This window comes from Anser cygnoides, chromosome 5 (assembly GCF_040182565.1).
Source record: "Anser cygnoides isolate HZ-2024a breed goose chromosome 5, Taihu_goose_T2T_genome, whole genome shotgun sequence".
Taxonomy (NCBI): Eukaryota; Metazoa; Chordata; class Aves; order Anseriformes; family Anatidae; genus Anser; species Anser cygnoides.
This window is the reverse complement of record NC_089877.1, coordinates 6,459,694-6,487,007: the sequence shown is the minus strand read 5'-3', so window position 1 is coordinate 6,487,007 and position 27,314 is coordinate 6,459,694. Positions and strand designations below refer to the sequence as shown.

At 39.1% G+C, this 27,314-nt stretch overlaps 2 protein-coding genes across 25 annotated transcripts in view; one reads left to right on the top strand and one right to left on the bottom strand.

Annotated features, from left to right (window-relative positions):
* Positions 1–12,656, top strand: part of PPFIBP2 (PPFIA binding protein 2) — a 111,765-nt gene extending 99,109 nt beyond the window's left edge. For 22 of the 24 annotated variants that reach the window (XM_048070044.2, XM_048070040.2, XM_048070043.2 and 19 more), the window contains 12 exons: positions 1,237–1,269; positions 1,829–1,967; positions 2,646–2,774; positions 3,338–3,488; positions 3,659–3,770; positions 4,468–4,556; positions 5,358–5,480; positions 6,172–6,297; positions 7,160–7,348; positions 7,766–7,936; positions 9,560–9,625; positions 10,242–12,656. In XM_048070044.2, the coding sequence (XP_047926001.2) occupies positions 1,237–1,269; positions 1,829–1,967; positions 2,646–2,774; positions 3,338–3,488; positions 3,659–3,770; positions 4,468–4,556; positions 5,358–5,480; positions 6,172–6,297; positions 7,160–7,348; positions 7,766–7,936; positions 9,560–9,625; positions 10,242–10,313 (1,400 nt within the window). In that variant the 3' untranslated portion in view covers positions 10,314–12,656. Of the gene's footprint in view, positions 1–1,236; positions 1,270–1,828; positions 1,968–2,645; positions 2,775–3,337; positions 3,489–3,658; positions 3,771–4,467; positions 4,557–5,357; positions 5,481–6,171; positions 6,298–7,159; positions 7,349–7,765; positions 7,937–9,559 lie in introns of all 24 variants that reach the window. The other 2 variants (XM_048070042.2, XM_048070057.2) reach the window with 2 other exon arrangements.
* Positions 356–22,683, bottom strand: CYB5R2 (cytochrome b5 reductase 2). Its single transcript, XM_048070062.2, has 10 exons — positions 22,525–22,683; positions 22,295–22,441; positions 21,545–21,617; positions 19,009–19,115; positions 17,834–17,963; positions 16,328–16,411; positions 15,477–15,562; positions 14,590–14,689; positions 13,669–13,870; positions 356–1,958 (listed from the first exon to the last, which is right to left on the bottom strand). The coding sequence occupies exons 1-9, from the start codon at positions 22,537–22,539 to the stop codon at positions 13,698–13,700; spliced, it is 915 nt and encodes a 304-aa protein (XP_047926019.2). The 5' UTR covers positions 22,540–22,683; the 3' UTR covers positions 356–1,958; positions 13,669–13,697.
* Positions 22,684–27,314: the final 4,631 nt, after the last annotated feature.

Below are 27,314 nucleotides of genomic sequence, written 5' to 3'. Positions count from 1 at the left end.
TACGATGTTCAGGTGGCTCACTGAGGGAAAGTTCTGCTTTTTAACAATATATCAAAAATATTCTAGATCAGCTCACTGGAGAACGAAGGGTGACTTTAAGGTGGAACATTCTTTTTTGTTGCACTGGATGATATTTAATTTGCAGTGATAGCATATGTAATGAGGTCGTAACGCTGTTGGAGGTTATGGTGACAGCATTCTTAGCCAACAAATCTGTTACTGGAAATTAGGAGTTTTGGAGATCCAAACATATTGATAGTATGAATAAGTGTATTTTTTTCAGACTGTCTTCCATGGATCACATGAGTTTGCTGATGTTTTCTTATAAAACAACAAACAAAAATGCACAGCCAAGTACATCAAGACTAGACAAAATCTTTTTAAAAGAACGTACACTAAATTGTGTATTAAACAAAAAAAACCTTTCGTTCCCATCCCACTGCATTTTATTGTGTGACACTTTACAATATAACCAGAAGTAATGTGCACATTTTAAGGAAAAAGTTATGGGTTTTGGATGTGGTTTTTTATTGTTATTGGATTGTTTTTTTGTGTGTGTGGTTTGTTGGTTTTTTTTCTTTGTAAGACCTCATGGTCTTAAAAGCTGCTAGTGTACTGTAGTTTAAACATTACAATAGGTTGTTGGTTGTTTAAGGGTTGTTTATTTATTTATTTTTTAAAGAATTTTTCTGTAATAGCAACATTGGAGTTTCATTAATAGTCTGTACAGGTGTAGGCAGTCCAAAAGCCATGCTATTATGTTTTAACTGCAGGATTATCCAAAGAGGTGTGATCTTGTAAAGGAAAATGTTCTTTTTCTAGACACAAGCAGTGAATCAGTAAGAACACTGAAATACTGGAGGTTAGTTTGTATCTTGCAAGTGCAGTGAACTCAGTACACCTCCATGTTAATAGAGGATGTAATTTTAGAGAGTGCTTCATTTCTCAAGTGCTGCAGGCTTTATGGAGCTCTGTAGCATATGTTTAATATATCTTGAAAGAGAGAGAGAGAGAAATGATCGTTCCAGTCTATTTAAGATAACCTGTACAGGATTCCTGGGGCTTGTGCACACCAATGCGCATTCGCTTTCATGTCAAGCATAACTGCTTCTTTTCTTTTTGTTTCTGCTTTTAATGCTTAGCTTACTTCTTTGCTCTTCCATAACTTTATTTTGCTGGTGTTTTATATCTTCTTTGCTTCTTCATCTGGCTTTCTGCCTCTTGGGATGACTGAAGATCGCATCAGGAGTGTCAGTGCACCAGTGCTAGGTATTGTATCCAAACAAAATGCAACTTTAACATGAATTTTGCTATTTATTTTTTCCTTTCCTTTTTCCCTCCCTTTCTCTCCTCTATAAAATACTAATACCAAGGGGGCAATCCAGATTGAATTTCTTAAGTGCAGTGCTGATATGAAATAAGAGCTTTCGCTCTATGGCATTCAAACGGGATTTATTTTTTATTTTTTTTAATACTTATTCATGATCTTACTTCAGTGAAAACAGTAAAATTCCCACTGGTTTTGATGGAGGAGTTTTGGTATTAACGATAGAAAGGCAAGAGCAGACCCAAGTGAAGACCCTGAATTAATTAAAATAATGTTTTTAAATAAATTGAAACAACAATACTGTTTTACTCTTTTTTTTTTTTTGTATGAAATGTACAGCTAATATTTTTTTCACCTTCTGAGCAAGATTTTTTTATACAGGAACACTTTATTTTATCTTTACTGATTTATTACCTTTTTTTTTTTTTAAGTATTAGTCTCCCAAATAACCACTTTGTCAACAATTAGTAAAAAATGTGACTATTACTGTTCTTAACCCAGGAGAAACAGAGAACGTGGATGGTACAGTAGTCTCAGATGACCTTTCACCTCTTTCTTCTGGAACGGATTCAGGTCCACAGTCTCCAATGTCTCCAGAAAATAGAAAGAGTCCAAAAGGGATCAAGAAAATCTGGGGAAAGTAAGATAATTTTTTTTAGTTTCCTATCAAAGTATTTCAACAGAATTAATTCAGTTCTCAGTAAAAGCTACAGTATCTACAGCAAGAATAAAATAAAGTTCAGGAAAAGGAGGAAAAGCAGCTCTGTTCTGTGATTGTACAGGTGTGTCTCTATGTGCACATGGGTGGAGGAAAATGGATGGTAATATACAAAGCATCACGCTGTTGGAAGAAATAATGTATTCTGCTGTGTTGTTATAATGCTAACGATTTAGAATACCAACAGTTTCACTAGCTATGAAAAAATTAAATGATAGTCAGTTGTTCATTACAGGAGCCTTCAGTTAAAGAAAAAAAAAAAAAGGTCAGAGAAAACAGAAGAAACAAAAAGCAGGGGGACTGAGTTTTACTGCATTCATCTTATCTGCTTCAGGACAGCAGACGTTTAGATGTCTGACCTCCAGTGTAGATTACTACTTGCGTTGAAAGGTCATGGCTGTTTTGCAGAGCTTTTTTCTTTAGTCAGAGTTCAGTCTAGACAGTGTTTGCTTGGAACTTCTTTGGCTGCTGCTTGAATCATATGTTTGTGGTTTACAGGAAGATTGATACAGCTTCTAGTTTGTCATTATAGTTTCCATATGAAACAAATGTTCTCTGTTGGACGCTAATAGTACTGTTTTGGCGCTCTTGTTTTGAAAGAATAAGAAGAACTCAGTCTGGTAACTTCCCTGCAGACGATCTGGGTTTGGCAGAGTTTCGAAGAGGCGGTCTCCGTGCAACAGCTGGACCTCGGTTATCCAGATCAAAGGAAACCAAAGGCCAGAAAAGGTAACGATTTCTTCTTCTCCTTGCACAGTGTATTAAAAGATGTTGTTAAATACCCTGAACAGCAAAACACTTCTCTTGTGGAATACATTGCCCAACATACTTCGTTACACACGGAATTCCCCAACTGGAAAGAATTTCCCTGGTAGAAAATGTATCCTGATTAGCTTGCCTATCTGCACTCCTTCAACTTCAGGTAGCAGCACCAAAATTTCGCCTTTATTAAAGAACAAGGAAACTTACCATCATTACCATCTCATGTGGGAATATTTGCAGTGCTGAGGATTTAGCAATGAATTACCTTTTTCTTTATTTTCAAACGGGAAACTTTAATCCTTATCCCCCTACCCTGCTCCAATTGTTCGTAAGAGGAAGCTAGGCAGTCATATTAGGAGGACACTAGTACCACAGCATATACTGAGAGAATGGCTGTTGGACTTTATTATTGCACAGGATAAAGAATATTAGGACCTAGGCTGTAGTATTTCCTCTGATACGTGGTGATCTTTCTGATAAGAACCATATTCTTTCCTGTAAGAGTTTCAAAGAGTTCTTTTACTTTTCAGTGACTACAATGCTCCCTTTGCTCAGTGGAGCACTGAGAGAGTTTGTAACTGGCTTGAGGACTTCGGTCTTGGGCAGTACGTCATTTTTGCACGGCAGTGGGTGACTTCAGGCCATACACTATTAACTGCAACACCTCAGGACATGGAAAAGGTAATATCTATAATTGTTTCTCTCAAGCAACCATAAATGTTGATTCTGCACAACCAGGCCCCTTCAAACAATTGGCAATTCTACCTTTTTGAAATGTTTCAGTAGCTGTTTAATGAGATGAAAAAAGCCAGAAGCAAGGCAAACTATTTTTTTAATGGTTATCGTTACAGGAAATGGGAATAAAGCATCCACTGCACAGGAAGAAATTAGTTTTGGCTATTAAATCAATAAATGCAAAACAAGATGAGAAATCTGCACAACTCGATCATATCTGGGTGACACGTAAGTGTTTGAAGAATTGTGGAAGTGTTTGGAAAGTATTTTTTTTTCTTATGCAGCTGAGCAGGAATGAAAAAAAATGATGAGTAGTTCTACAAGTAGGTGACTGTGGGGTTTCCTTGTTTATCTACGTACTCCACACAATCTCAACTAGGAGACAGCGCTGGGTGGAATACTTTATAAAGCACGTATCATTTAAGTCTGATGCCTTTCATGGTACCCATGTTTCATAAAGTAGTTCAGTACTCTGCAATCTGAATGGTAGAGTTCCCATTGGAACTTCATTCTATGTAACTATATTTGCACGTCAAGAACAATACGAAAACCCTCATTCTATGAAAAATCTTGCCCTGTTGAAACTTAGTGCTCTTAAAAGATGTTTGATAACTGCTCAAACAAACAGGTATTGCAGGCCCATCCGTCTTGAAGGACAATGAGTGTACATAGGGGTGGTATGTCTCAGTCTAGCAAAAGCTAAGTTTTACAGTACAGAAGGTTTGTATTTAAAGTACTGCAGGGGTATTGTAGGCAAAGCTGGATGGTGGGAATTGCTTTTAGGCTTCTCCTACGAGGCTGTCCTTTAGAAAGGTGAATAAGTGGAATGAGCTACCTGAATGCCTCAGAAGAAGCCTGCCCAGATTAGAAGGGCTTCATTCTCACTGACCCAGATTTGGGTACACCACTGTTCTTGTATCTGCAGGCTGGCTTGATGACATTGGTTTACCTCAGTACAAAGACCAGTTTCATGAGTCCAGAGTTGATGGGAGAATGTTGCAGTATTTAACTGTGGTAAGCTAAAATCCTTTTGCCTCAGTTTAACCTAACTCTGAACTTCAGAATGAGCAAACCGTAACAGAATTTTTCTTAGAATGTGAGCAGTTAAAAACTTCTGCAAGCCAGAAATAGTGCTAGTAATAACTCCTTGGTGTCGTTTAGTACATGATTACTATTCCCAAGGTATATAAAATAAGTAATATGGGCTTTTATAGCTGAATTCTGCAAGTTTCTCTTTCAGTATCATAAAACGCACCAAAATTGAAGGTAAAATGACCTGTTTTACATACAGCTTCTGGAGTGTTTTGTTCTCCTCACCAAGTTAACAACAATGTTAGGTAAATTAAAGATAAGCAGCAAATCCGGTAACTTCTACAGCTCTCACCAAATCAGCAGCAAACACATAGCCACTGTGTTTACTTTTACAGCTTCCCTGCCCAGGTTTGGATAATTAAATATTTGTTTTGGTGTTCTATGAAAAAACACCCAATTTAGCTGTTATCAAAAATACAACCTTGTCGATACTGCTTGAGGAGCCTTTGCTATAGAAGTATGATCTGTACTGTTCCATGCTAGATGTGTGCTGCTGGCTTCAGCGATCCTACCACACCAGGATCTTAGCCAGATCAAAAACAATCAGATATCTTAAAACTATCCCTGAGCCTAGATTTTACTTAATAAGCTATAAACTTCAGTTTTTAGCCATCTAATTATGGTACAATATTAAAATATATCAAGCTTGATATCTTACTTCTTGGGGAAAGTACCTGTCTTAGTATGTATTCTGTGCCACTTAAAAGGCTCTCTCTTTTACAGAATGATCTTCTCTTTCTGAAAGTCACCAGTCAGCTGCATCACCTGAGTATTAAGTGTGCCATTCATGTGCTGCATGTCAACAGTTTTAACCCCCACTGTCTACGCAGAAGACCAGTTGAGGAGGTAAAAGAATGTTTAAGTAATTTAATTTAAACAAGCACTTATTACCCCATTATTATACCCCATGAATAATAGCACCTCAGTCCCAACTACTAGGGAATTGCCTCTAAAGCAGTAGTTGTGTGCATTCCTGCTCTGGAATATAACATGTACTCACTGATAATAAGAACCTACAAAGTCCTTAAGTGCTTCAAACGTTTATTAGTTGAATCTCATGCATCTTCCTTTAGAAATCATTTGCTCAGTTTTAAGTTATTTCAACTTTTGAAAGAACAATTTGGAATACTTCTTTTGTTGTCGTTCTAACTTCCTAACTTAATTTTAAGACTGTATGGGTTCTTGCCTTACCTGATCAGCATAGCTTATTCCTAGTCATAGTATCAAAGCCTCGACAATAATGCTGTTCTCAAAATGATCCTTTTTTTTTTTTTTTTTAAACCCAGCATCTGTTGTCTCTATTGTTTTAGAACTTGATGCAGTAGATGGGTTTCATCTGTACTAGACTATGGCTACCACCTGATCCAGAAGGTGTCTGAGAGATGCCTTGAACAGAATCAGTATCTAAGAATTGGGGAGTACTCTCCTTGGTTGAAAAGGAGGAATGATGTTTTCAGTCTAAAGATAAGTTTTGTGAGCATGTGGTGACAGAACAGGCAATGTTGTCATCATCCATCTTTTCTGGTTACCTTAACAGAATAACGTTTCACCTTCTGAAGTAGTGCAGTGGTCCAATCACAGAGTGATGGAATGGCTCAGATCAGTTGATCTGGCAGAATATGCACCAAACCTTCGAGGAAGCGGAGTGCACGGTGGCCTCATTGTAAGAATTCTTTTTAACATGTTACTATATGTCTACTAAGAATTGACAGACTGATGCAAAACATCTTGTATCTGGTATCTCGTGTTTGTCAAGCAGGAAGAAGCATACATTTGCAACTTTGCAAATTGACAGCATGGTCAGGCCTTCTAAAAAAGCCTCTGCATCTGATCCAAACACCTTAAATATTCAAAGGAAAACTAAAATAAAAAAGGAACTAAGACTTTTTTTTATATAATCAAAGCTGAGCTGTGCATGCATTTAACAGTAGTACATTACAAAAAAAAAAAAAACAAAAAAAACTATTCTGTGAGAAAATTACTTGTTAAAGAATCCTTGAGTGTTTTCTTGGGGAGACTTTAATAGAATTCTGAGCCAACACCGTGACACGGGAAGTAATTGTTCTGAACTCACATCAGTGTTGCCTGCAATCAGGAATGGGATTTTTTTTTTGATTCAAACCATGAACTAGTTGTAGCTTAGTAAAGACAAGAGTTCTGAAATACTGTTAATCTAGTACCATAGAATTTTTGCAAAAATGAAATAGAAAAAATTGTGCTAAGATTAAGTTCATATTTTCAGAGTAATACCGTAGTAAAGTATAGCAGAAAATATCCAAAACAACTTTGTTCAATCCAAGCAACTTTAAAGATTGGTAATAAATATAATTAGGTGTTTGATCAAACTCTGTATTTCTTACTGCCTATTTTCATATATCTCCTATTCAAACCTAGCAAATGTCGTATCACTACAGAGCTATAAAATGTCTAATGTAGATAGCTAGAATGAAGAAATCCCTCCGATAAGCACTGTAATGGTTTACTATTGATTTTATATGGTTAAATATTTGCTATCTTTTTAATAGATTCTCGAACCTCGCTTCAATGGTGACACACTGGCAATGCTGCTGAATATTCCACCTCAAAAGACCCTACTGCGACGCCACCTAACAACCAATTTTAATGTATTAATTGGACCAGAGGCACAGCAAGAAAAAAGAGATATAACAGAGTCAACAGCATACACACCTCTGACCACCACTGCCAAAGTTCGGGTACATACATACTGCTTTTAAAAACAAGATATTACAGAACCTCTAATCTATAGAGCCTTTCTCTCCTTTCTTATAAAGAAAATAAGGGGCATATATGGGGTGGGGAGAGGTCAGTTCTAGAAGTGGTGTTACATTTTTCCTTAGCTCTAGATACCAAGGCATTTCATTTTTTGCTAACTGTTTAAATAAATTTTTGAAATTAGCATGCAATGCTGTCTTTTCTTAGAAGGAACTTTATCTAACTGTATTTAAAATGAACTGGTAACTCCCAATTTGGAAACAATTAAATTTATTTAGTTTAGAATCTTACATACTTGAAGGACTAAGGCATACTAGTAAATAAAAAGGAAAGGATTTTAAATAAGGTTGTCCTTTAAATCTTCTTCTAATTTAAAACTTGTTTTCTATTTCTTTTAGCCAAAGAAACTTGGATTTTCACATTTTGGAAACTTAAGAAAAAAGAAATTTGATGAATCAACAGACTACATTTGTCCTATGGATACAAATCCAGCTGCTACAAATGGTACTCAGAAGAACTATGGTGGATACAAAGGACTTAGTCCATTCACTGATAGGGAGCTGGATCAGGTGGGACAAACAGACTGATGCCATTCTCATCTCACCCTCTCCTTGCATTCCAAAGCTTGCAAATAATGAAACATTAGCATATAACAGTCTTTGCTACATCCGCATGAACTCATTGAGAAAGTATTGGCTATGGACACTTGAAAGAGTTTATACTAAGAATGTTAAGGTTTGTTGTTGTTTTTTTAATCAACATAATGATAAACTCATCCATCTTAAAGCCCTTTTTCAGGAATGTAACACCTTTACACTATGAAGGTCAATGTATCTTGACAGTTAAAGTGGAGGCTGCAGTAAACACAAGACTTTTGTACGTCTAGCTTTCATAATCTGAGTATGGAACACAACTTTTTTCTTTATCTTTATATGGGTGGTTTTTAATGTAATAAATTTGGACTAATTTGTACAGAACTATCAAGTTATATATTAAAAGTACAACTGGGTTGTATATTTTTAACAGATTAATCAAAGCATCCAACTGAATTCTTTCATTATGTACAGTGGGAAGTAGTTATGCTTAAACAGGTATACATGAAAACAGTGCCTCAATAATGAGCAAGATTATTAATAAACCAATACTTAAGTAATTCACTTTTGTTATTTAGTAGTGAACTGCTAAATGAAACCATGTCTAGACATCATACAAATGATGAAGACTAAAACAAATTGAACTCTCTTCAACTTTGCTTTTGTGTAAAAGGATGTAAGCCCTGAAAAATGGAGCTAGCAGAGGCTTGTGTGAACTTTGTCAACACAAGATCCAGACAGATGCAACTGGGCTAACTGTCCTATCTCCAGTGACCTTCAGTGAAACATTTTAATCCTATTCAGAGGATGGTCACAAAATTGATAAGACTAACTATGAAAGTCATTCTGTCATTTGCATGGTTTACTGCATCTAACATCTCATTTGTGTTCATTATCTAACCATTGTCTTTTTTTTGTGTGCATGTTAGTAAAAATAAAGTGCTCTTCTTAAGTGGGGACAATAGCAAAACCCTGACAGAATTGAATATACAAACTGTAATTTAGTGTGGATGTCCAGTTATGTGGTTAAGAGTTGAGAGGGAATGTATTAACTTTGAGCCAACAGCTTACAACATGTGGCTGTTCAAGCATTACAGAAATACTGGATTTTTCACTAGGGAAGTGGTCTTCTACTTAAGCCTGACTTCTGAGTATGTGGTCACACAGTGAAACCTTAATGCCCTAGAACGGATAACCTTTTTGTGTAAGAATAGGTAGGGATGTATTATGAAGGACGGTTATTGCTCGCCTATGGAGGTGTATTACCAGAATTATTTTGTGTGTTTTACCTTCTGGAAAATATTGCTCTTCACTGCTAATACCAGTTAAGCTTTTTCTTTTCTTTGTGAATTACAGCTAAAGTTTCACAGAATCAGTCTTCATCAGGATTCAATCCTTCTATCACTAATGCACTTTCATGTACTTCTTAGCATGGAGACATTTTTGTTAATGTGTAACTTTCCAAAGTGCAGAAATCACAACTTCTAAAAATACTGCAGCTTCATTTGTCAAGGCAGAGAGACCTCCCAAAGATGCAGGTAGAGTGAATAAAATTGCATGTACTGTCTGATTTGAACCAGTTGCTGAATACTTTTACAGATGGAACATTCAGAAGGAACAGTAAAGCAAATAGGGGCTTTTTCTCAAGGCATAAGCAATCTTACGGTACGTACCAATTTTACTCGTTTTAAAGTCACAAATGTATTCTGCTAGAATTCAGTGCAAGTTGGTCATTGCTGGTGGTGGTTAAGAGTAAGTGGGTTGCTATTCTTGTTATGCAAATCTTTATAGCCTAGTTGCACATTTGCAGTCCAAAAAAAAAAAAAAACAAGCACTTTTAAATCATACTAGAAATTAAGTTTCATTTAAGCCTATTTTAAGTTCTTATGAATTATGCTATCTCTTTGACCCAATAACAGATATTCATCTCAAAATCTTGTGAAGAGGTAAGATTTGAAGATTTAGAAGAGCTAACAATCCTTGGGGGGCGGGGGAACAAAATCACTGTATATATTCCTGACTATTTTAAAAAATCAGCTGCTATAAAGAAGTGACTGAAGGATATAAAGAATAATGCCACACAAAATTTTTGTGAATATTTCCTCAATCAAATAACAGTATCACTATTTAAAGCAGTGTTTGAGAGATTCCTTTTAAATTTATGTGGCTCTAACCCCCTCTGTTGGGCATCTGATCTTATTACAGCTGGATTTCTTTAACTAACTGCAGGCCTCTAACTGAATATATTTACTCGTTCACATCTTGCTGCATTTTTTTTCAGACAATGTTAAGCCAAGATGAAATGCTAAATGACAGCAGATTTTTAACACCTACCTTTGAAGACTGGAGATGATGTTTCAGTGTGACCAAGAACACTAATACCTCATGCCTGTCCAGAGGGGTGGCCAGGAGACACTCGATGCTGTGGTACTGCAAAGTTTTACCTCTTTCCCACCAGTGAGACTCACCACATAGCATTTTGTTTTGCTAACGTAGCAACACTTCACAGGTAACTTCCCTCTGCACTGTTTCTGTATTATGTAATGTCAAATAGGTATTGAGAGAAGTGGTACAGAATTGTTTCTTTTCTAGAGTCTGGAAAGACAGTATGTTTTACCCTTATATTTTGTCATCTTCTTACACGGTATGTTTCTGTACTGCTCTATGAAAGATCTTTTATATTTTTTTATTTTTATAATTAACTTGTAATGCAAGAATCATTAATATTCTATTTTACCACATGGACTGACCACAGCCACCTAGCAATTCAGACAGATGCTGGCAAGTGCAGCTCTAATGGCTCGCTAACTACTACTACAGTCTTGCCAGAGATACTTTCATCCCTTTCATTAGTACAGGTCCTGCTCTCTTTCTCTGAGTGCAGTGTAGAAGGGGAAAATAAAACATTACTATCCACCAAGCCCTTGCTTTTATCAGGAGGATGACAATGATGGCCTGTTCACACATCTTAAACTAACTCAAAAAGATACTGAACAGCTGCAGCAGGAAATGTTATGTAACATTGAGATGACCAAGAGAACTAATAGATTCAAAAGCTGGCTCTTTGTTTAAATTGATTTTTTTTTATTTCTTGTTTTTTACATAAGCACTAAGTTGTTCATGATCAAGGGGCAATCACAACACTAATTAAAATGTAAGTTTAAAATGTCAGGATAGTGTTTGCTGTACTCTGTAAGCACAACAGAATTTCCACCATGATTCACTGTTTTGTTTTAAATGACGTGTCCTTAAGTAGAACCTATTGAAGGTGCTTTTTCTGTACATTTACGTTTGTCTAAAATGGTTGGTACTGAGGCACATGTGCAAACATCAGGATGCTCATAAGCCTTCTGAGCAGTCGAAACAGTTCAGAGAAAGCCTTCTAAGACCAGTAATGACAGAATGATAATATGCCTATTTTCTTTCTATTATTACAGCTAATAAAACATATGCCTGTAAACAGCCCTCAGGCCTGGTGCTTGTAGCAGAAACTGTAACATTTGCATGAGAACTCGTGATGTTTCTATAAACAATATTGCTATTATACTTCCAGTTGTCTTTTCATTCCAGCTACAGATAGATTTTCATAGAGTACTTTATTTATCAATAGGAGATCAATACTATTGTCCTGTCATGTGTCAAATGCGACTAGGGAGCATCGGACAAGTACCATAATAAAACAAACTTTTTTTTCTTTGTACTGTAACAAAATAGATCTGCTGCTATTCTATTGAGCTAGGCTGGACTGCAGTACTGTAACAGAGGGAAATACACTCTCTGACTACTTACTTGAAGGGCAGTTCAAGGGTCAAAGAGTCTCTTTTACAGCAACAATTACTTGCGGCATCTGTTGGCATGTGCCTCTCTATGTAGTAACAGGATATCTTAGTAAATAGAGAAATGCCAGAAAAGAAATCTACCAAATTATAAAGAAAAGTCTCTGTATATGGATGGTTTACATTACTCTCCTTTCTGGCTTCAGGATGTTGGTTTATGTATTAATATAGCCTGAGGGCAGGCCTATCCATAAACCTTCCCAAATTAATGGGAAATCTCAGGTACTGTCCAGAGTATATAACATGGGCTCTTCGAAGCCATCAGTTGCACTTTTTAAAGGTAGCCTACTCTAGCCCTCACTCCATGAGCCTCTCCTAACAGACCCTGCACTGTATCGCCATATTTTAAAAGCTAAATGAATAATTTAATTGTCCAAAATGTTAAAATTAAGGCTAGTGTTTTGTTTTTTTTAATCACTGAACAATAAGCTGATAATTGAAAATCCATAGGAGTGAGAAATTAGTCTACACATCAGCCAATTAAAAATACTTACTAGAGGCTACTAAGCTTACCACCAGTCAAGTACATCTCTAATCTGGCAGTGCAGTCAACACTAACAACCAGATCATATACTACAGGCACATGAAATATTCTGTCAGCTTAATTAACCAAACTTAAGTATTACAGTATTACAACTAGGATAAGCTGCTCTGACAGGGGCAGCCTTAATGTCACTGAGATATTCCAAGCAGATTCTTTTGAGGATGTATTTGTAACTCATTGTGGTATTGTGCTATTCTGGCTGTGAATATTCAACCTACACAATCTTTTTTTGTATATAGTAAGAAATCCTAGTTATAACAAAGGCATAAATGCATAAATTTTTGACTGTTATAAATAAATTCTGTATATTCCTCTATTTTTTTCCTGGCTGTGGAATGATTCCAATAGAGATATTTGTGGTTGACCTCTTACCAGGGACAGATTTAGTAAACATATTCATTAGCACCTGAAGAAACAAGTCTTTTGTCTTGGGGATTTTTCAGACCTTACGGCAATTGTAGTATAAACTAATTCCTGAAAATGAACGTGCAGTACTTCAGGCACTGAAGACTAAAAATTAAATGCTACATGGTAAAAACACTCAGACAAGGCATGGCTGACTCAGCCATGCTTACACTAGGCTATGACTCAGCGTAGCTTACACTAGGAAGGAAGAAGCCATGTTTTCTCTTAAGCAAAGGACATTTCTGAAACCCCCAAAAGAGCAAGCGCTACATTTACAGGGAATAACACTAAAGTAATCACTGGATATGTGTGTCTGTATAGGCAGCCTAGAGCTTCATTTATGGTTGACAGTGATTGTTTAGCTAAGGCCATTAGAAGACAGCATGAAGTTATATAATCCTGAATAAATGTCAGACTAACGAGAATTTCTGCTACAGTAATAAGCAATTGATGTGTTATCCAAATTCTGTTTAAACACTTTTTCAGTGGCACACTGCCATTTTGCTTAAACCCTGGTAAATGGCTGCAAACCCGCAGTTTGAAAAAAGACTGTTCTTTGTTCTCCACTTCACTGGGCTGAACTAAATGAATTACCTGCTGAGCATTCATGTCATCCTAGTCCAGTTTAATAGCCCCCTCCCAAATTCCATATCCATATTAACAAACAAGTCATTTTATCTCTGGCCTACCTCTCCAATTACACTTTTTTTTCCCTAAGAACTAGCGATGTAACATTTCAAACTAACTTGCAAGCTTAGACTAAATTACTTCCCACATCATTTCTCAGCCTTGTAATATTAAAATAGTCAGACAATTATGAAGTTAAAAACCACAGAAATTAAATTATACAGTTAAAAAACACACACAGAAATACTGCCCAGTTACATACCAGTTGTTCCTGTAGGAAAATATGCAGTACTTACTCAATAAAAGGTATTGGATGACGACATTGTTAATAAGAAAACGTGTTGCTCTTGGGATAGCCGAGTTTGTCCAGGTTGGGCTGACACGCAAACTGAATCATGGGTGGTGGCCCGCACATGAGAATGAGCGTCTCACTGCCAGGGGAAGGGAGGTGGGTTTTAATCATGTCTGCGGTGATGAAGCCAGAACTGTACTTCCAGTCTGAAACAAAGAAATCAAACTATTAATTCAACTCTCTGTACAGTCCGAAGGCTCAAAAAGCTAACTACATATGTTGTACTCAAAAAGCAGCTGAAGAGTCAGCAAAAGTTATGCCACAATCACTGCAAGCAAAGATAGGGTCAGATCTCTGAGCTTAAAACCTAGTGGTTCCTTTTGAAGGGGACAACAAGCATGTGGATAACAAGAATGTGGTTGAAAAGGGTTTATGCAGCCCTTCGCACATGAAGGTCTGTGAATAAAAGATAGGTTTAAAAGAAATCAGCTCTCAGGTAGGAATAAACAGAAAGAATAAGATTTTCCAGTGGAGAGAGGTCACCCAGGGCAGTCATACTGGGACAGGTACTGAGACCTGTGCCACTCAACACATTCAGAAAAAACAAGAAAAGAAATTCAGTGGTGAGGTGGCAGAAGCTTGATGATGACAGAAGTTCTGCAGTGTAGTTAAGAGATTAAAAAAAAAAAAAATTGAAAGAAATACTAAATGATTTCAAGGAGTAATATTTAATGATTCTGCCACTTTAAGTGAGCCAAATGGAAAAAATAATTCTATTTCCACTTTTAGAAGTATGTGCTTTAAGCTGATATACCAGGAGACGAATACTGGGGTTACAAAAACAGCAGCAGTTTTCACAAGAGTGAAACTGTGACAGTTAGACAATGAGGAGTAAAGACGTTTCCAGTGTGTACCAGTGGCCTACCTTGTGGAGGCCTGTCCAGGGTATACCATACTGTGAACTGATCAGGGTGCCGCTTGGCAATGTCTTCCAGCTCAGCTCTTAGCAATATATCTTTTTCTGCCTGCAAAATAAGATTGCTGTTTAACTCCAAACCATCTCAAGATGCCCTCTGATGTGAGCTTATCTAGCATGCAACAAGACAAATGCAATAACTCATTCAAAGTGTTTTTTTTTCCCCTTACATGATAGGCTATTATCAGTACTGGCTTCTGACAAAAAGCAACAAACTATGAGACTTAGTAGTCACCTAAACACAATTTTAAAGATAGCAATTTGAACAACTTTTGAAGCCAGGCTAAAATCACAGCTGGATTTGTCTGACCCTGGCAAATATAGCATGGTGAATCAGTAGAAACAGATTAACAGAACAAAATCATGTTTCATTGAAATCAGTGAAGGAGTAAGTTGAGCAGAGGGACAAGGATCTGTTCACACTGTTTATTCCAACACAGGAATTACGGAGTATAGGTGGAACTATGCAGTGCCATCTTCAAAACAAGTAAAAGAGCATCGGAACCACAGCAGCAGCATGCAGTATTTATATATACTTACATCTAATTTTTTGATTCACTTTCTCCTTAAATCACTTGACCCCTAGACAGCATAATAAGAACTTAAATAACAAATACTTCCTGCTCCCACCTATACTGATCATTTTAAATATGCCACCTCAGATCATATCATTTGTCATACATGGTTGGCTGAAATTACAGATCAAAGAGCAACTTGAAGAATATGAAGTATGCAGAGCAGTATTTTCTCAATGTCACGTCAGTTTCAAAAACACAGAGGCCAACAGAAAAGTTATACCATTAATGAAGGACAAACAGATGGGACAGTATGCTCACCTGATTAGCAAAGAGAAGGTAACATTTTGTAGAGTCCTTAGGATCATTTGTGATATGACGTATCAGCTGCAACATAGGAGTTATCCCTGTTCAAGACAAAGTAGTTAAAAAACAGGTCTTTCTTTCAACCGGCGTAAGGCTGCAGTTTCAATATTATTGCTATCTTCCCTCAGTCTTTGGTGGGAGCTTAGTTTGCAAAGGACTACAAACCTCTGAATTTTTAATCCATGCCAAATGCAGAGGTTGGGGCTTTTTGTTATTACAAAGTTTATTACAACTTTAAAAATGAGAACAAAACCACAGTGCTTGGATTTGGGGCTTTCCTCTTCAGCATTCTCTATCACATCCAGTAATTTAACCCTCAGGACGTTCTCCTAAAATAGTTTTTGTTATTGACACTCGAGTTCAGTGTAGCAATTTTACCTAGCTGGGCAGCTGAACTCCACCACAACCACTCTCTCACTCCCCCTCCTCAAAGGGGAGGGGAAAAAAATAAGATGGAAAGGGTTCAAGGGTTGAGATAAGGACAGGGAGATCACTCACCAATCATCATCACAGACCAAAGAGACTCAACATAGGGAGATTAATGTAATTTACTGCCTATGTTTGCCTATGACTGGCAAACTATAACAGTGAGAAAGTAAAGGCAAACTAAAAACGTGTTCCTTAAACCCAGTGGACCTAAATGTCAAACCCACGCAGCAGCGCAAACAGTGTTAGCCAGCAGCTCGGACTGTGACAATGGGAGCGCTTTGCTATCAAAGTACAGAGTGTTTTATACTCCTCACAAGCATCCATGAAGACCTCTTCATTCTCTAGAGTGACACTCTATATAATGAAAGTAGTTTTACCTGTTCCTCCAGCTATCATCCCAAGGTGCTTCGCAAACTTCTTCTGTGCTTCAGACTTCTTATCAGGCTTGATAAGAAAGGTACCTAGAAGAAATATTCAACATCTATAGGTACATTAACTCCTAAACAAAAATGGATACAAATTCCATGGGGATGTATTCCAACAGCCTACCAATTAATTAGGACAGATCTGTAAATGCTAAACGTGCTTAGCACAACACTGAGTGCAAATAGAAACCTCTTTGTCTATCTAAACTCCTGGCTTTGAGCAAGCCATTTATTCCTTCCCTGCTAACCAGCAACACTTATAATAGATTCCCACATCACTGGCTAGACCACTCAGCAACTATGAAAGTTAGTGGCAGATAAAGGTAACCCCAGCCCATACAGAGAAGCAGGTTTCTTAGGCAATCATCATCCTCATTTGCACCACAGATCAAGCCACTTCCACGTGTCTACATTCAACAGTTGTATTAAACCAGAATCATGCAAGTTGCTGCAAAGATGGAGCCTTGCATACTTTCATCATCCACTTAATTTTTGTAATTCATTTTCAGTTAATACGACCTTCATGACACTTGCAGTCAGCTAGGTGACTGCCTGCTAGTACTGTGTTAAGACTTTGCTGATTGCTCTACACCTGGGTATGCCATCACTTCAAAACTGTCACAAAATCAATTTGTATTGATTTCTGAGAAACAAGCCAAGTGAAAAGCCCATAAAAATATCATATGTGAAAGGCACTTGACATATTCCAATTATCTTTCACAAAATCTGTAACTACTAACAAGCCTTCCTAGCTACTTTGCTCTTGAAAGCAAAGAACAGTAGCAGCACAGAAAGGAACATTTGCAAAACATTCTTCACCCATTTCCTCCGAGATATAACAGATTCATCAGTGTATTATTGATCATAAAAGGTAATGATCCAGAGAAGTGCTGAGCACTGATCCCCCTGAAGCAGGAATTTTAAATGCAAGGTCCCTCTTAGTCAAGATCAATGCAAAATCCTTTGGTCTTATACTTGCATCTTGAAAGAGGATTACTTCTCTGAACATACAGCTTCCTCCCAGTCAGCTCAGACCTGGTTTAATAATGAAACGGAGCTGGCTAACAGTCAGTGGGTTGTTCAGTAACAACACTGAGATTCTCCGAATCTTGTGGCATTTTAGGCCACAACCTCCTTTGCATCTGGAACATCTCTTGTATGTATGTCTGAGGTGTTTGCAGTGCAGTCTTCCTAGTGATATAATGCAATATTAGATTTTCCAGATTTAATTACGTGGTCCCAGGAGCAAGACAACAAACAGCTATTACTCTGTTAAACACTAAGTACCCTTTCCCATCATAATCAACTCTGATGGGCTTGTGGTCAAGATCAGGAGAGGTGGATTTTCTCACTTTTCAAAATTGCTCCTCTACAAAGTTATCAAGGTTTATAAAATACCTCTGAGAATAACTAATAAAAGTTCCTCCCTTTTGCTCTCTCCCCTTCATGTAACAGTACCTGACCCTTTATAGACAAGGAGTCCATTTGGCCCTCTGAAGTCAATAACATCTCCAATCTTCATGTCATCTAGGTACTGGGACATCTTCCCCCCTTCTGGGAACTTGGGATTCACATTTTTGTAGTAGACCTATAAAAACAATCATTTCTATGACATCAACCATTAGCTTTCATGCAGGCAATAAAGACTGAAGACTACTGTATTGTAGGTCTGAAATTTAGCATCTGAAAGAGAGATTGAGACAGTTCTTTGCTCTCATCCGTTGTGCCCCGCAAAAGGAAGCAGCCAAAATAGGTGAAATGCTCTCTCATGCCCCATGTTCTAATGCTCACTGCAAACAGCCAGGCTAGTAAGAACAGGTGGCAAGCAGATTATGCATTGATGCCCTCATTTCACTATCCTCTAACAAGAACCTTATGTTACCCCATTTTTGTAATCACTCCTTCTGAAAATAGCATTGCTGCATCTTTTCTTGTTGTAACTTTCCCAGAGATTTCAGCCACGTGCTAGTTTTTCACCTTTCAAAGCACGTAATAAGCTTTAAGTAGTTAATAACAATTCACTATACACGTAACATGAAGAACAGAGAGCACAAAAAAAGTCGTGATTTTTGCCTAAGGACAAACTCTGTTTTAGAAAAGGATTAGAAAATCCAGAAATCCTGGGATCAAATCATCCTGCATTCCCTAGCTTAAAGGATTTCCTCTGTTTCTATATCCCCATTTTCTTAATAAGCCCATTAGTACAACTTCTGTTGCTTACAGACTTATAATTGTAACCCCTCTAGGATCACAAAAGACAGTTCTGATTGACTTATTTCTTCTTACAGCTATTAGCAGTAAGTGCTAGTAACAGCATAAGGCAGCTTCAGGTGGAGTGATTGCTCTTTGTTCATTGCCACACAAAAAATACCAGGGAAGTTCGTACAGTACTGCCAAAGGATTGACCCTCCATCTCCCTTCTCCATCTCCCCTGCCTCCACTATTTCTGTGTGACATACAGCAGATATACAAGATACAACTCATTATTCAAGGATAACGCGAAATGGGTTTGCTGTGCAATTATCCTATTTGAAAGAAGACCAATCAAAATAAACTCTACATTTCACTAAAATGAAGTGCTTTCCTTCCTTCCAGTTAGCAATTTATCTATATTAATGAAAAAAAAAAATTACCTTTATAATTAAATCAACATAACCTTTTGTCTCATCACTGGAAACTGGGGTATAGGCTCGGATCACCAGATTACCATTGATTTTTGCAGAAAGGTAAACATGTTGGCCTAGGAGAAAGAATTACAATCCAATTATTTATTTTTTCATCTCTTGGTTTCAAATTTTTCTCAGGCCTGGCGGACAAGACAAAACAGAGAAGCAGGTATTGTAAGCCACTAATTGTAAGCCACCAAACACAAGCAATGATGGAGAAAATCTGTACAATGTAAATGCTGTATAAAACATTTAGTCTCTTATTTAAACTCTGAATCTAGTCAGAAAAAGAATAATATTTAAATAGCTGCACGATCCATTATTATTTTCATGGCACATTATTGCTGTTATGGCATACATCATGCATATGTATTCTCACACAACACGAAGAGCGCATACATTTCTACATGCACAGCAAACTACTGCTGGACTATGTGGTAAATCTTTCTTAGCTTCATCCCAAGGAGATATTAGTTGAAACACAAAGGCCACTATAGATAACAAAAAAAAAAAAAAAGTTGTCTAGGATGGAAAGTTTGGCTTTCCCCAGTTGATGTTATTTTCTGTTATCTTGTGTTATGTATTAACACCAGATCTGTGGTGTTGAAAAAACTAATCTCCTTCATAGTTGTAACTCCTACAGTTTTTCTCCAGTTTACGCAGCTAGTCGGAAGACAGTACCTACTTTATAGGATTTTCTTTTCCATATATAGGGTTCGTATTTAGCTCATAAAAATGCAGGATTTGCAGCTACTCAGCTTTACAGGTGTCAGCAGAGAGCCCTTTTCTTTTTTCAGCAAGAGTTTACGGTTTCTGGAGCACAAGGTAACTGAGGAGAGCCACTATGTTACAGAAGAAAGGATAAGACACAAGGAAAAAAAGGAAATTTATATTAAACTATAGAAAGTTTGTTATATTAAACTATAGAAAGTTTGTCGCTCATTCTCAAGTGCTGTCTATATCTTGGATTCTGCTGTTCACATTTTCATTAATGAAGTGAAAATAAGGATGCATCTGTTCACACGGAACAATAAATTCATATCGTGGTTTAATCGCAGCAATTTCTCAGAGCAAATTTCCCAAAGATTCTGCAATAATTTATCAAGAATAAAGCTTCTGGCCCACATTCCTCCTCCATAAGTCCTGCCTCCCTAACTGCTGCAGCTTCCACTGAGAGCTCTTTGGCCAGCTTCATGCTCCACGAGGCAGACTCTAAAGGTACTGATTTCTTTCTGCTTGTTAAGACAACTGGAACTCCTTGCCAAGGTTTGTCTCCCCAGCCAAACAGCATTAATCTAGAGGGCTGTATGTAAAAACAAAAAAGCAGGAACAAGGCTAGCAGAAATACTTTACTTTTAGTAAAATGATCCTGGTAAAAAGCAGGAATCTCCCAGGGAGTAATCAGGTACATACAGTTCCAGAATCGTATTCTTAAATTCTTAAGAATTTATTAAAGTTCTTTTAAAAAAAATCAGAATAAAATAAATTTTTAAATATTAAAATTCTTAAAAACTCTTAAAAAACTCTGAATAAACACAAACATTCCAGAACATGTCCCAATTCATTTATCATTTGTCTAGTTAGTGCGGATAGTTGAATTATATTTTCCCATAGAAGCCTGTAGAGAACCTGAAGAAACTGCTACCCTTGGCAGGCAGCATGCAGGAAGAACATGCTCACAGCACACAACTGGTAAGACCTTGACTCAAGGGAAGCTGCCAAACACAGAACAAAACAAATAGGGCCACATCTGCAGACCAGTGAGGGACACCTTCCCCTGCCCTGATTACCATTAATTCAAGGTCCAAGGTTCAATGCCATCAGTTTTGTGGGGTACAGGAAAGAAGACAGTGCCAGTCCTAGTCTGAAATGAATCTCCTACCACAGAAAGCAAGCCAAAGTTGTACACGCATGTGGAGGTAAATCACAGTTAAGTACATGCACAGAAACGGCTCTGAACACTGCAAGACCTTCCATATATACAGGATTTATATTTTCCCCTTGACTTTGCATACAATAGTTACAGGCTTTCCAGGCAGAAGAATTTTTCTATTCCTCATCTATGAGTATTACCATAAGTGTCAAAAAAAAAAAAAAAAAACACCATGAGGGCAGTTGACAAACTGAGGACACCAGAGAGAAAAGGTAGAACACAAATAAGTAGTATTAAAAAACTTCCACAGATATATTTTCTGCCTACAGCCTGAACAGTGGTCAATTTCCTCAGACCCAGTTCAGTTTCACTGTTTGTATCTAAACTACACCACACAATTTAATACAAGCAGCACAAAGCGCGCACAGAAAATCTGAAATACGACTCTCTGGGAGATCAGCCTGACATTTCTCTCTGACACAGCTCCTTTCAGATGCAGCTTTTAACTCCATCCTTTGATGAGCACTAAATTCGCAAACAGAAATCCATGAACTATGAGGACGCATTTAAAACTCATAAAAATCCTAAAAAATCAGAAATAACATGTAACTAAATGTTTTTGATATTTACCTACAGGCAGTCCTAATATGTGATCTGGTGAAGGTAGCCCAAACCGGAATTTCTTAGTATCATGACTGACTTCCTATTTAAAAAAATAAATAATTAAAAAAAAAAAGAAAATCAGAACGAGGTCAGCATCGCCCCTGCTGTGAATCTCAAATTCCACTCAACACAATGTGCCTCAGTGATCCTGTTCTTGGTTAGTATGCAAGCCGAGCGCTAGGAAGGGAAGCATAACGGGCATTCCAAATGAACTTTAAACAGCTCAGAAGTTTTGGAACCAAAGGCTTTTTCCCTTTAATTCCACAAGGAGTGTCTTTTGCCTGACTGTGCAACCCTTACAGCATCTTTACATAAACAAGATCTGCGAGCCCTCTGTTGCCCAAGGCCATTTGGAAGGTTTCATAATTTGCGGGCAAAGATCAGGCAGGATGGGACACGCAGAAGCACCGGCTGATGGAGCTACTTCTCACTGATGGGCACAAGTCAAGGGAGCAACGCGGCTCTAAAGGAGGACTTACCTACACAAAGACACGAGCTCGCCCTTCTGGAACAGCCCTAACACCACAGCGTTGGCACAAACGTTTTTAGGGGGAAACCCTAAGCTCTACCGTGGGGAAACCCGGCAGTGCGGCTGCGGGAGCCGCTGCTGCCCCCGAAGCCCAGGAAGCCCGCGACCCACGGCCCCTCAGCCCCCTCCGCCCTCACCGACCCGCCCGCGGCCCCTCAGCCCCGTCATGCGGCCGAGCCGCCGCTCACCTCCTTGCCCACCAGCGGCAGCGCGTACTTGGCGTGCGGGTCCCGCAGGGTGACGGGGCGGCTCGCCCCCCGGCCCGCCCCCCTCAGCAGCAGCAGCAGCAGGGCCGACGCAGCCACCACGGCCACGGCCACGGCGACGGGAGCCTCCTGCGGGGAGAAGGACAGGCGCTCAGGGAACGGCCCCACACACGCGCCCCCCCCCCCCCCCCCCCCCCATGCCGGCCCCTCACCGCCAGCGCCTGCATGGCAGCAGCTCCCGGTTGCTCTCGACCCGCCGGCTAGGCACGGCTCGGCTCGGCTCCGCCCGCGGCCCGGCCCGGCCCCCGGTGCCAGCCTACGCCGCCGGGTCCCGCCCCGCGGTGCCCAGCGCCCGCTCGGCGAGGCGTGCCAGGGGACCGGGCCCGCTGCCCCTAGCGGCTGGGGCGCGCTGCCAGGCCCAGGCCCGCTCTGCACAAGGTCGCAGGCAGACTGTGTCGCAACGCCAGCGCACCCAGGGAGAGGCAGTGCCGATTGGCTCTGCGTTTGTGGCTGTACTTTGTCACGGTTACAGTCCGTGGTCTGCGTTGCAAAATACCAGCAAAGGGACAATTAGAGCAGGGCAAGGAACAAGGGAAAGGGCAAGGAGCAAGAGCAGGGCAAGGAACCAGCGAAAGGGGGAAAGAAAGATGAATGACGGCTAGCAAGTGTGTCTGGGGGAACAGAAATTACTTTCTTCCTATCCACTAGGTCAAACTTGTATTTAGTGACAAAGCAGCATTACCAACTTGTTTAGTATCTATGGACTTCAGATTGCTACGAAAAAGGAAAAGGAAAAAGAAAAGGAAAAGGAAAAAGAAAAAAAGAGATAGAGACTGAGAGACTAAGTATCATTATTCCTCTACAGGGCCTTGGACAGGAGCATAAATTTTGTGATAGACACTGAAGTCAAATTAAAAGAAAATACAAGTCTTAGAAGTCCAAGGCCATGCCATAAGGTTCAAAACTGCTTATTTAAAATAAAAACATGCCCATATCATGCAGGCACATCTTTGTAAGGAGGAAGAAAAACTAATCAAACCTATGGGGAAGGACGGAATGTCAGGAATAACACCACAGTGTGCCAAGCTGTAGACAGTGATACAAAAAGGGCATAATGGATTTGATGTACTCGTTTTTAGAATGCATGTTTTTTAGGTAACTTGTAGGAAGACTGAAAGAAAAATACATTCAGTCTCCTGTGCTACTTAATTACTGACTATGGAAGACCAGAGAACAAATACATCACCACTCCTTTAAAATTCTTTGTTAATACCAGCTTTCTGTACCTGATTTCAAAAGCAGAGGAGTCACTACCAAAACATAATTCAGTGCTCCATTACACAGGGTGCCAAAAAAGAGAGAGGCTCAGAGCCACATATAACAGCTCTGTTCCTGAAATACATTACCTACTTGAGTCAGTGTCACACAGAGCCCCTTTTCTCAGTGTGTGAGTGTGGCCATGGGGTTCGACAAGCCCCATGGTTGGTGATAACATTGGACTCCTAACGATGAGGCCATCAGGAATGTAAAGAGTTTAGAGGGAACCAAGAAGGGTGATTCAGGAGACGCCTTGCTGTCTCGGACTGCTTGTTCTCCAGCCGTTAAGGCGTGGAAGTTGCTGGGTGTTTGCTGCTGCCGGGCAAAGTTGTGGATCAAAGAATAGTGAGTGGGAAAGGACTGCTGTGGGGCGAATGGTATAAGAAGGGAGCCTGTCCTCAATATGGGGAGGCAGCAAGGAGAATGAAGTTATGTCCTCAATATGAGAGATGAAGTTAGGCCCTCAGTAAGAGAGAGATGAAGTTATGTCATCAATAAAGAAGTCGCAGTTACTGATCCTAAAAGAACCCTGTTGTCCGTGTGGTCAGTACACCACAAATGGCGCCCGAACAGGGACATGAAGAAAAGGAACAGGGACAAGAAGACACTGAACAGGGACACAAACAAAAAAGGAATGAACAGGGACAGGCTAGCAGAACAGGGACCAGGACAGGAACAGGGACACTGATTGCCTCATGAAGATAGGTTCGGCCAAACTCAGCAAACCGCTCAGAGAAGCTCCTACTGAAAGTCGCTGAGAGGAAGCTGAAGCTGAGTGAAGCAGACCCGCGCACACAACTGCCCCTCACGGGCCAAAGGTAAGCAGTTGCGCGCTGTGGGGAATCATATGGCCTTAGAAACAAAGAATGTCCTGGTAACCTTCCAGTTTATTCCCTTTATTACGAATCAGACAGTTTACAATCCTGAAACTAGGGACCAAATTGGGGTCAAGGTGTGGGACTCTGCTACTAAAAATGACAAGGTTGCGGCGGGATTGCTCGGCACCTGGCGAGCAATCTCTGAGGCCTTAAAGAGCCATGTGGGACCACAATCAGAAACGTGTGGTTTGCCAGACAGTGAGGGATCTGTGGGCTCGTTTACTGATCTGCTTGCTCTGCCATCAGCTCCTCTGCTGCTACAGCCAGCACAGGCCTTTGCTGTTATGCCCGCGGTGACCTGGACGTTCCTTTTGATCCAGGCCCTATAGGCCCTGAAAAGGAGCCAGATCTGTTTCCCTTCAATCCGGGAGGAATAGGGTACATAAGGCCTGAAGGCCGAGTTGTTTAACAACTTAAAGCGAGACATATGGTTCCCACGACTAGCCCTGGAACTCTCTGGTGTTGGTAATCAAGAAAAGGAATGGAAAGTGGAGACTGTTACATGATCTGAGAAAAACTAATGAAGTCATGGAAGATATGTGAGCACTTCAACTGGGATTGCCATCTCCAATTATGCTCCCCCAGTCATGGACATTAATAGTAATAGACTTAAAGGACAGTTTTTTATGTTACACATTTGCCAGAATTCAGAAAACTTCACTATGTTTATGTTTCAATTGATACCTTTTCTGATTGTATTTTTGCATCTGTTCATGCAGGAGAAAAGGCAAAGGTTGTGTGTAAACATTTTCTGTCAGCTTTTGTGACATTAGAAATCCCCAAAACGATTAAAACAGGTAATGGGCCAGGACATGTGGCCCATGCAACCCACTTTTTTTCAACAGTGGGTCATTCAACATTTGACGGGTGTACCTTATATGACAAGTTATGATTGGTTGCAATACTTCAGTGGCTTCCCTAAGTCATTCACAGTGACCCAAGCCTGAGCCCAGGACCATACCACAGCTGCTCTCCCCATGTGTGTCTTTTTTTTTAATTTTATTTGTAGTTTTAGTTTTATTGTGTGTTCAAAATTACAATACAATCAAAAACACACCTGTAGATAACAGCATTTGGTTTTCTACAATGCAGCACCAGTGGCTGTTTCTGATCTGAAAATAACTCTTCTCAGAAGAGTGAAAAAAGGTTTAGAACAAAACAAGTAACAACTACTTTAGGAGCATGAGCTCAGGTGGGGAGCTACTACCTATCAGAGCTTCCAGCTGATTCTAATACTTTCTTCTCTCTAATTAGAGCCTCTGTTACCAGCCTTCCCTTTCCTTTCAGCAGTCAGTCAAGCTGGTGAGGTTCTATCACCATGATACCAGTATTGGATGCAGCATTTTGGGTGGAGCTCATCAGCCTGCTATATATAGAAGCAAGCTCCATCAGACTTACTTTGTTCATTAGGTATATTTTATTGTGGTTATTTTAGAGAGGATGGGTCTAGCTTAAGGTATATTGGTGTCTTTAGATGGTTTGTTTAAGATGGTTAAGCTTTAAGAAGGAATGAAGTCCTGAATTATTGTCTTATGCTGCTGGAGTACACTTAAGAAAATTAAACAGTGACATTATGTGCTTAGAATATGAATATGTCCAGAGGAGTGGATGTCTTCTAGCTTTATAGGTTCCTGTTTTTTTTCTGTTGTTGTTGTTGTTTTGTGGCAATCTACTTGCTGAAAGGAGTGGAAACAATTGTGGTAGTCTTGAAAGAAGCCAAAAAGAAAAGATTTGTTGGCAGTTACGTTAATCTCTATGTATTTCAGGTGGTGCAGCAGCTACTATTTTGTTTTAATGGAATTTGGACAGGCAACCTCTGAAAAATAGAAATGGGACTTATAGCTATCATAGTTGAGGCTGTAGCATACTTTGAGTGCCTTGGCAATAGAGAAATGTTAGTAACACATCACTTAATGGTGGCTGGAAAGGATTTGTGTTCCTAGAATGCAGGGGACTAGGAAGATGTCCACAATTATGATTTGATAACGGAGGGAGATCCTGTGTGTTTATGTTGATTTATGAGCGTTTATTGTTGTTTGCATTGTGGTACTTGTAGACCTTAAAACGTATTCAGGCTTAAGAACATTGCAAAAGAAAGTCTTTACTGCAGGACTTAATTCAATGTAGCAGAGATGGGGCGTGTTCTTCTGGAGAATGCTATGTGTTTTTTATGCTTCTGTCTCAAGTGAATGAACTGTTGTACAATACTGTAGCTTGTGAAGTTCTACGGTAGTTAGTGTTTCATGTAAATGCTAACCTGCAGTAAAAGGAAGAAAATCCATTTTGCGCTGCAGTTTGACTATTTCATTCTTTCTACTGTGTGGACCCCATTACAAGATCCTTGTCAGGCAGGACAAATTTCTAATGTGCAATAACCTTCCATTGGGGAAGACTATAAATGTCCTATGTCCTGAAAGGTTGTTGTCCAAATTCTGTTTAGAATAAACAAAACAGTTGAAATATTAGTATCTAAGTAGCTTTTTAGTTGAGTTGCTTCCAATGTAAAGAGTGATGATCATGGTGACCATTCTGCAAGAGCAACAAAATTTTTTGTTTCTCTTGATGCGTGAAATGCATGCAAAATTGTTTGGAAAGTGCAAGTTGATTAGTAAAAGAAAGCTTGTAGTAATTGTAGTGAAATCAGAAAAGGAACTAAGGAAGAGCATTGCAAAGAATACATATAATTGTATGTAATTACTTGATACATATTTCAAACAGAGGAAGAAAGGAGAAGGCGCATGCTAAATGGTGTTGGCGTGGCAGTTATGCTAAGATGATTTCTTCCAAATGACTGAACTTGGTGTGAG

Coding starts and splice junctions, on each gene's coding strand:
- CYB5R2 (XM_048070062.2), bottom strand. Junction 17,964..19,008: donor ATGTTGATTTAATTATAAAG/GTAATTTTTTTT, acceptor TTGTTTTTATAG/GTCTACTACAAAAATGTGAA. Junction 14,690..15,476: donor ACCTTCTCTTTGCTAATCAG/GTGAGCATACTG, acceptor CTTATTTTGCAG/GCAGAAAAAGATATATTGCT.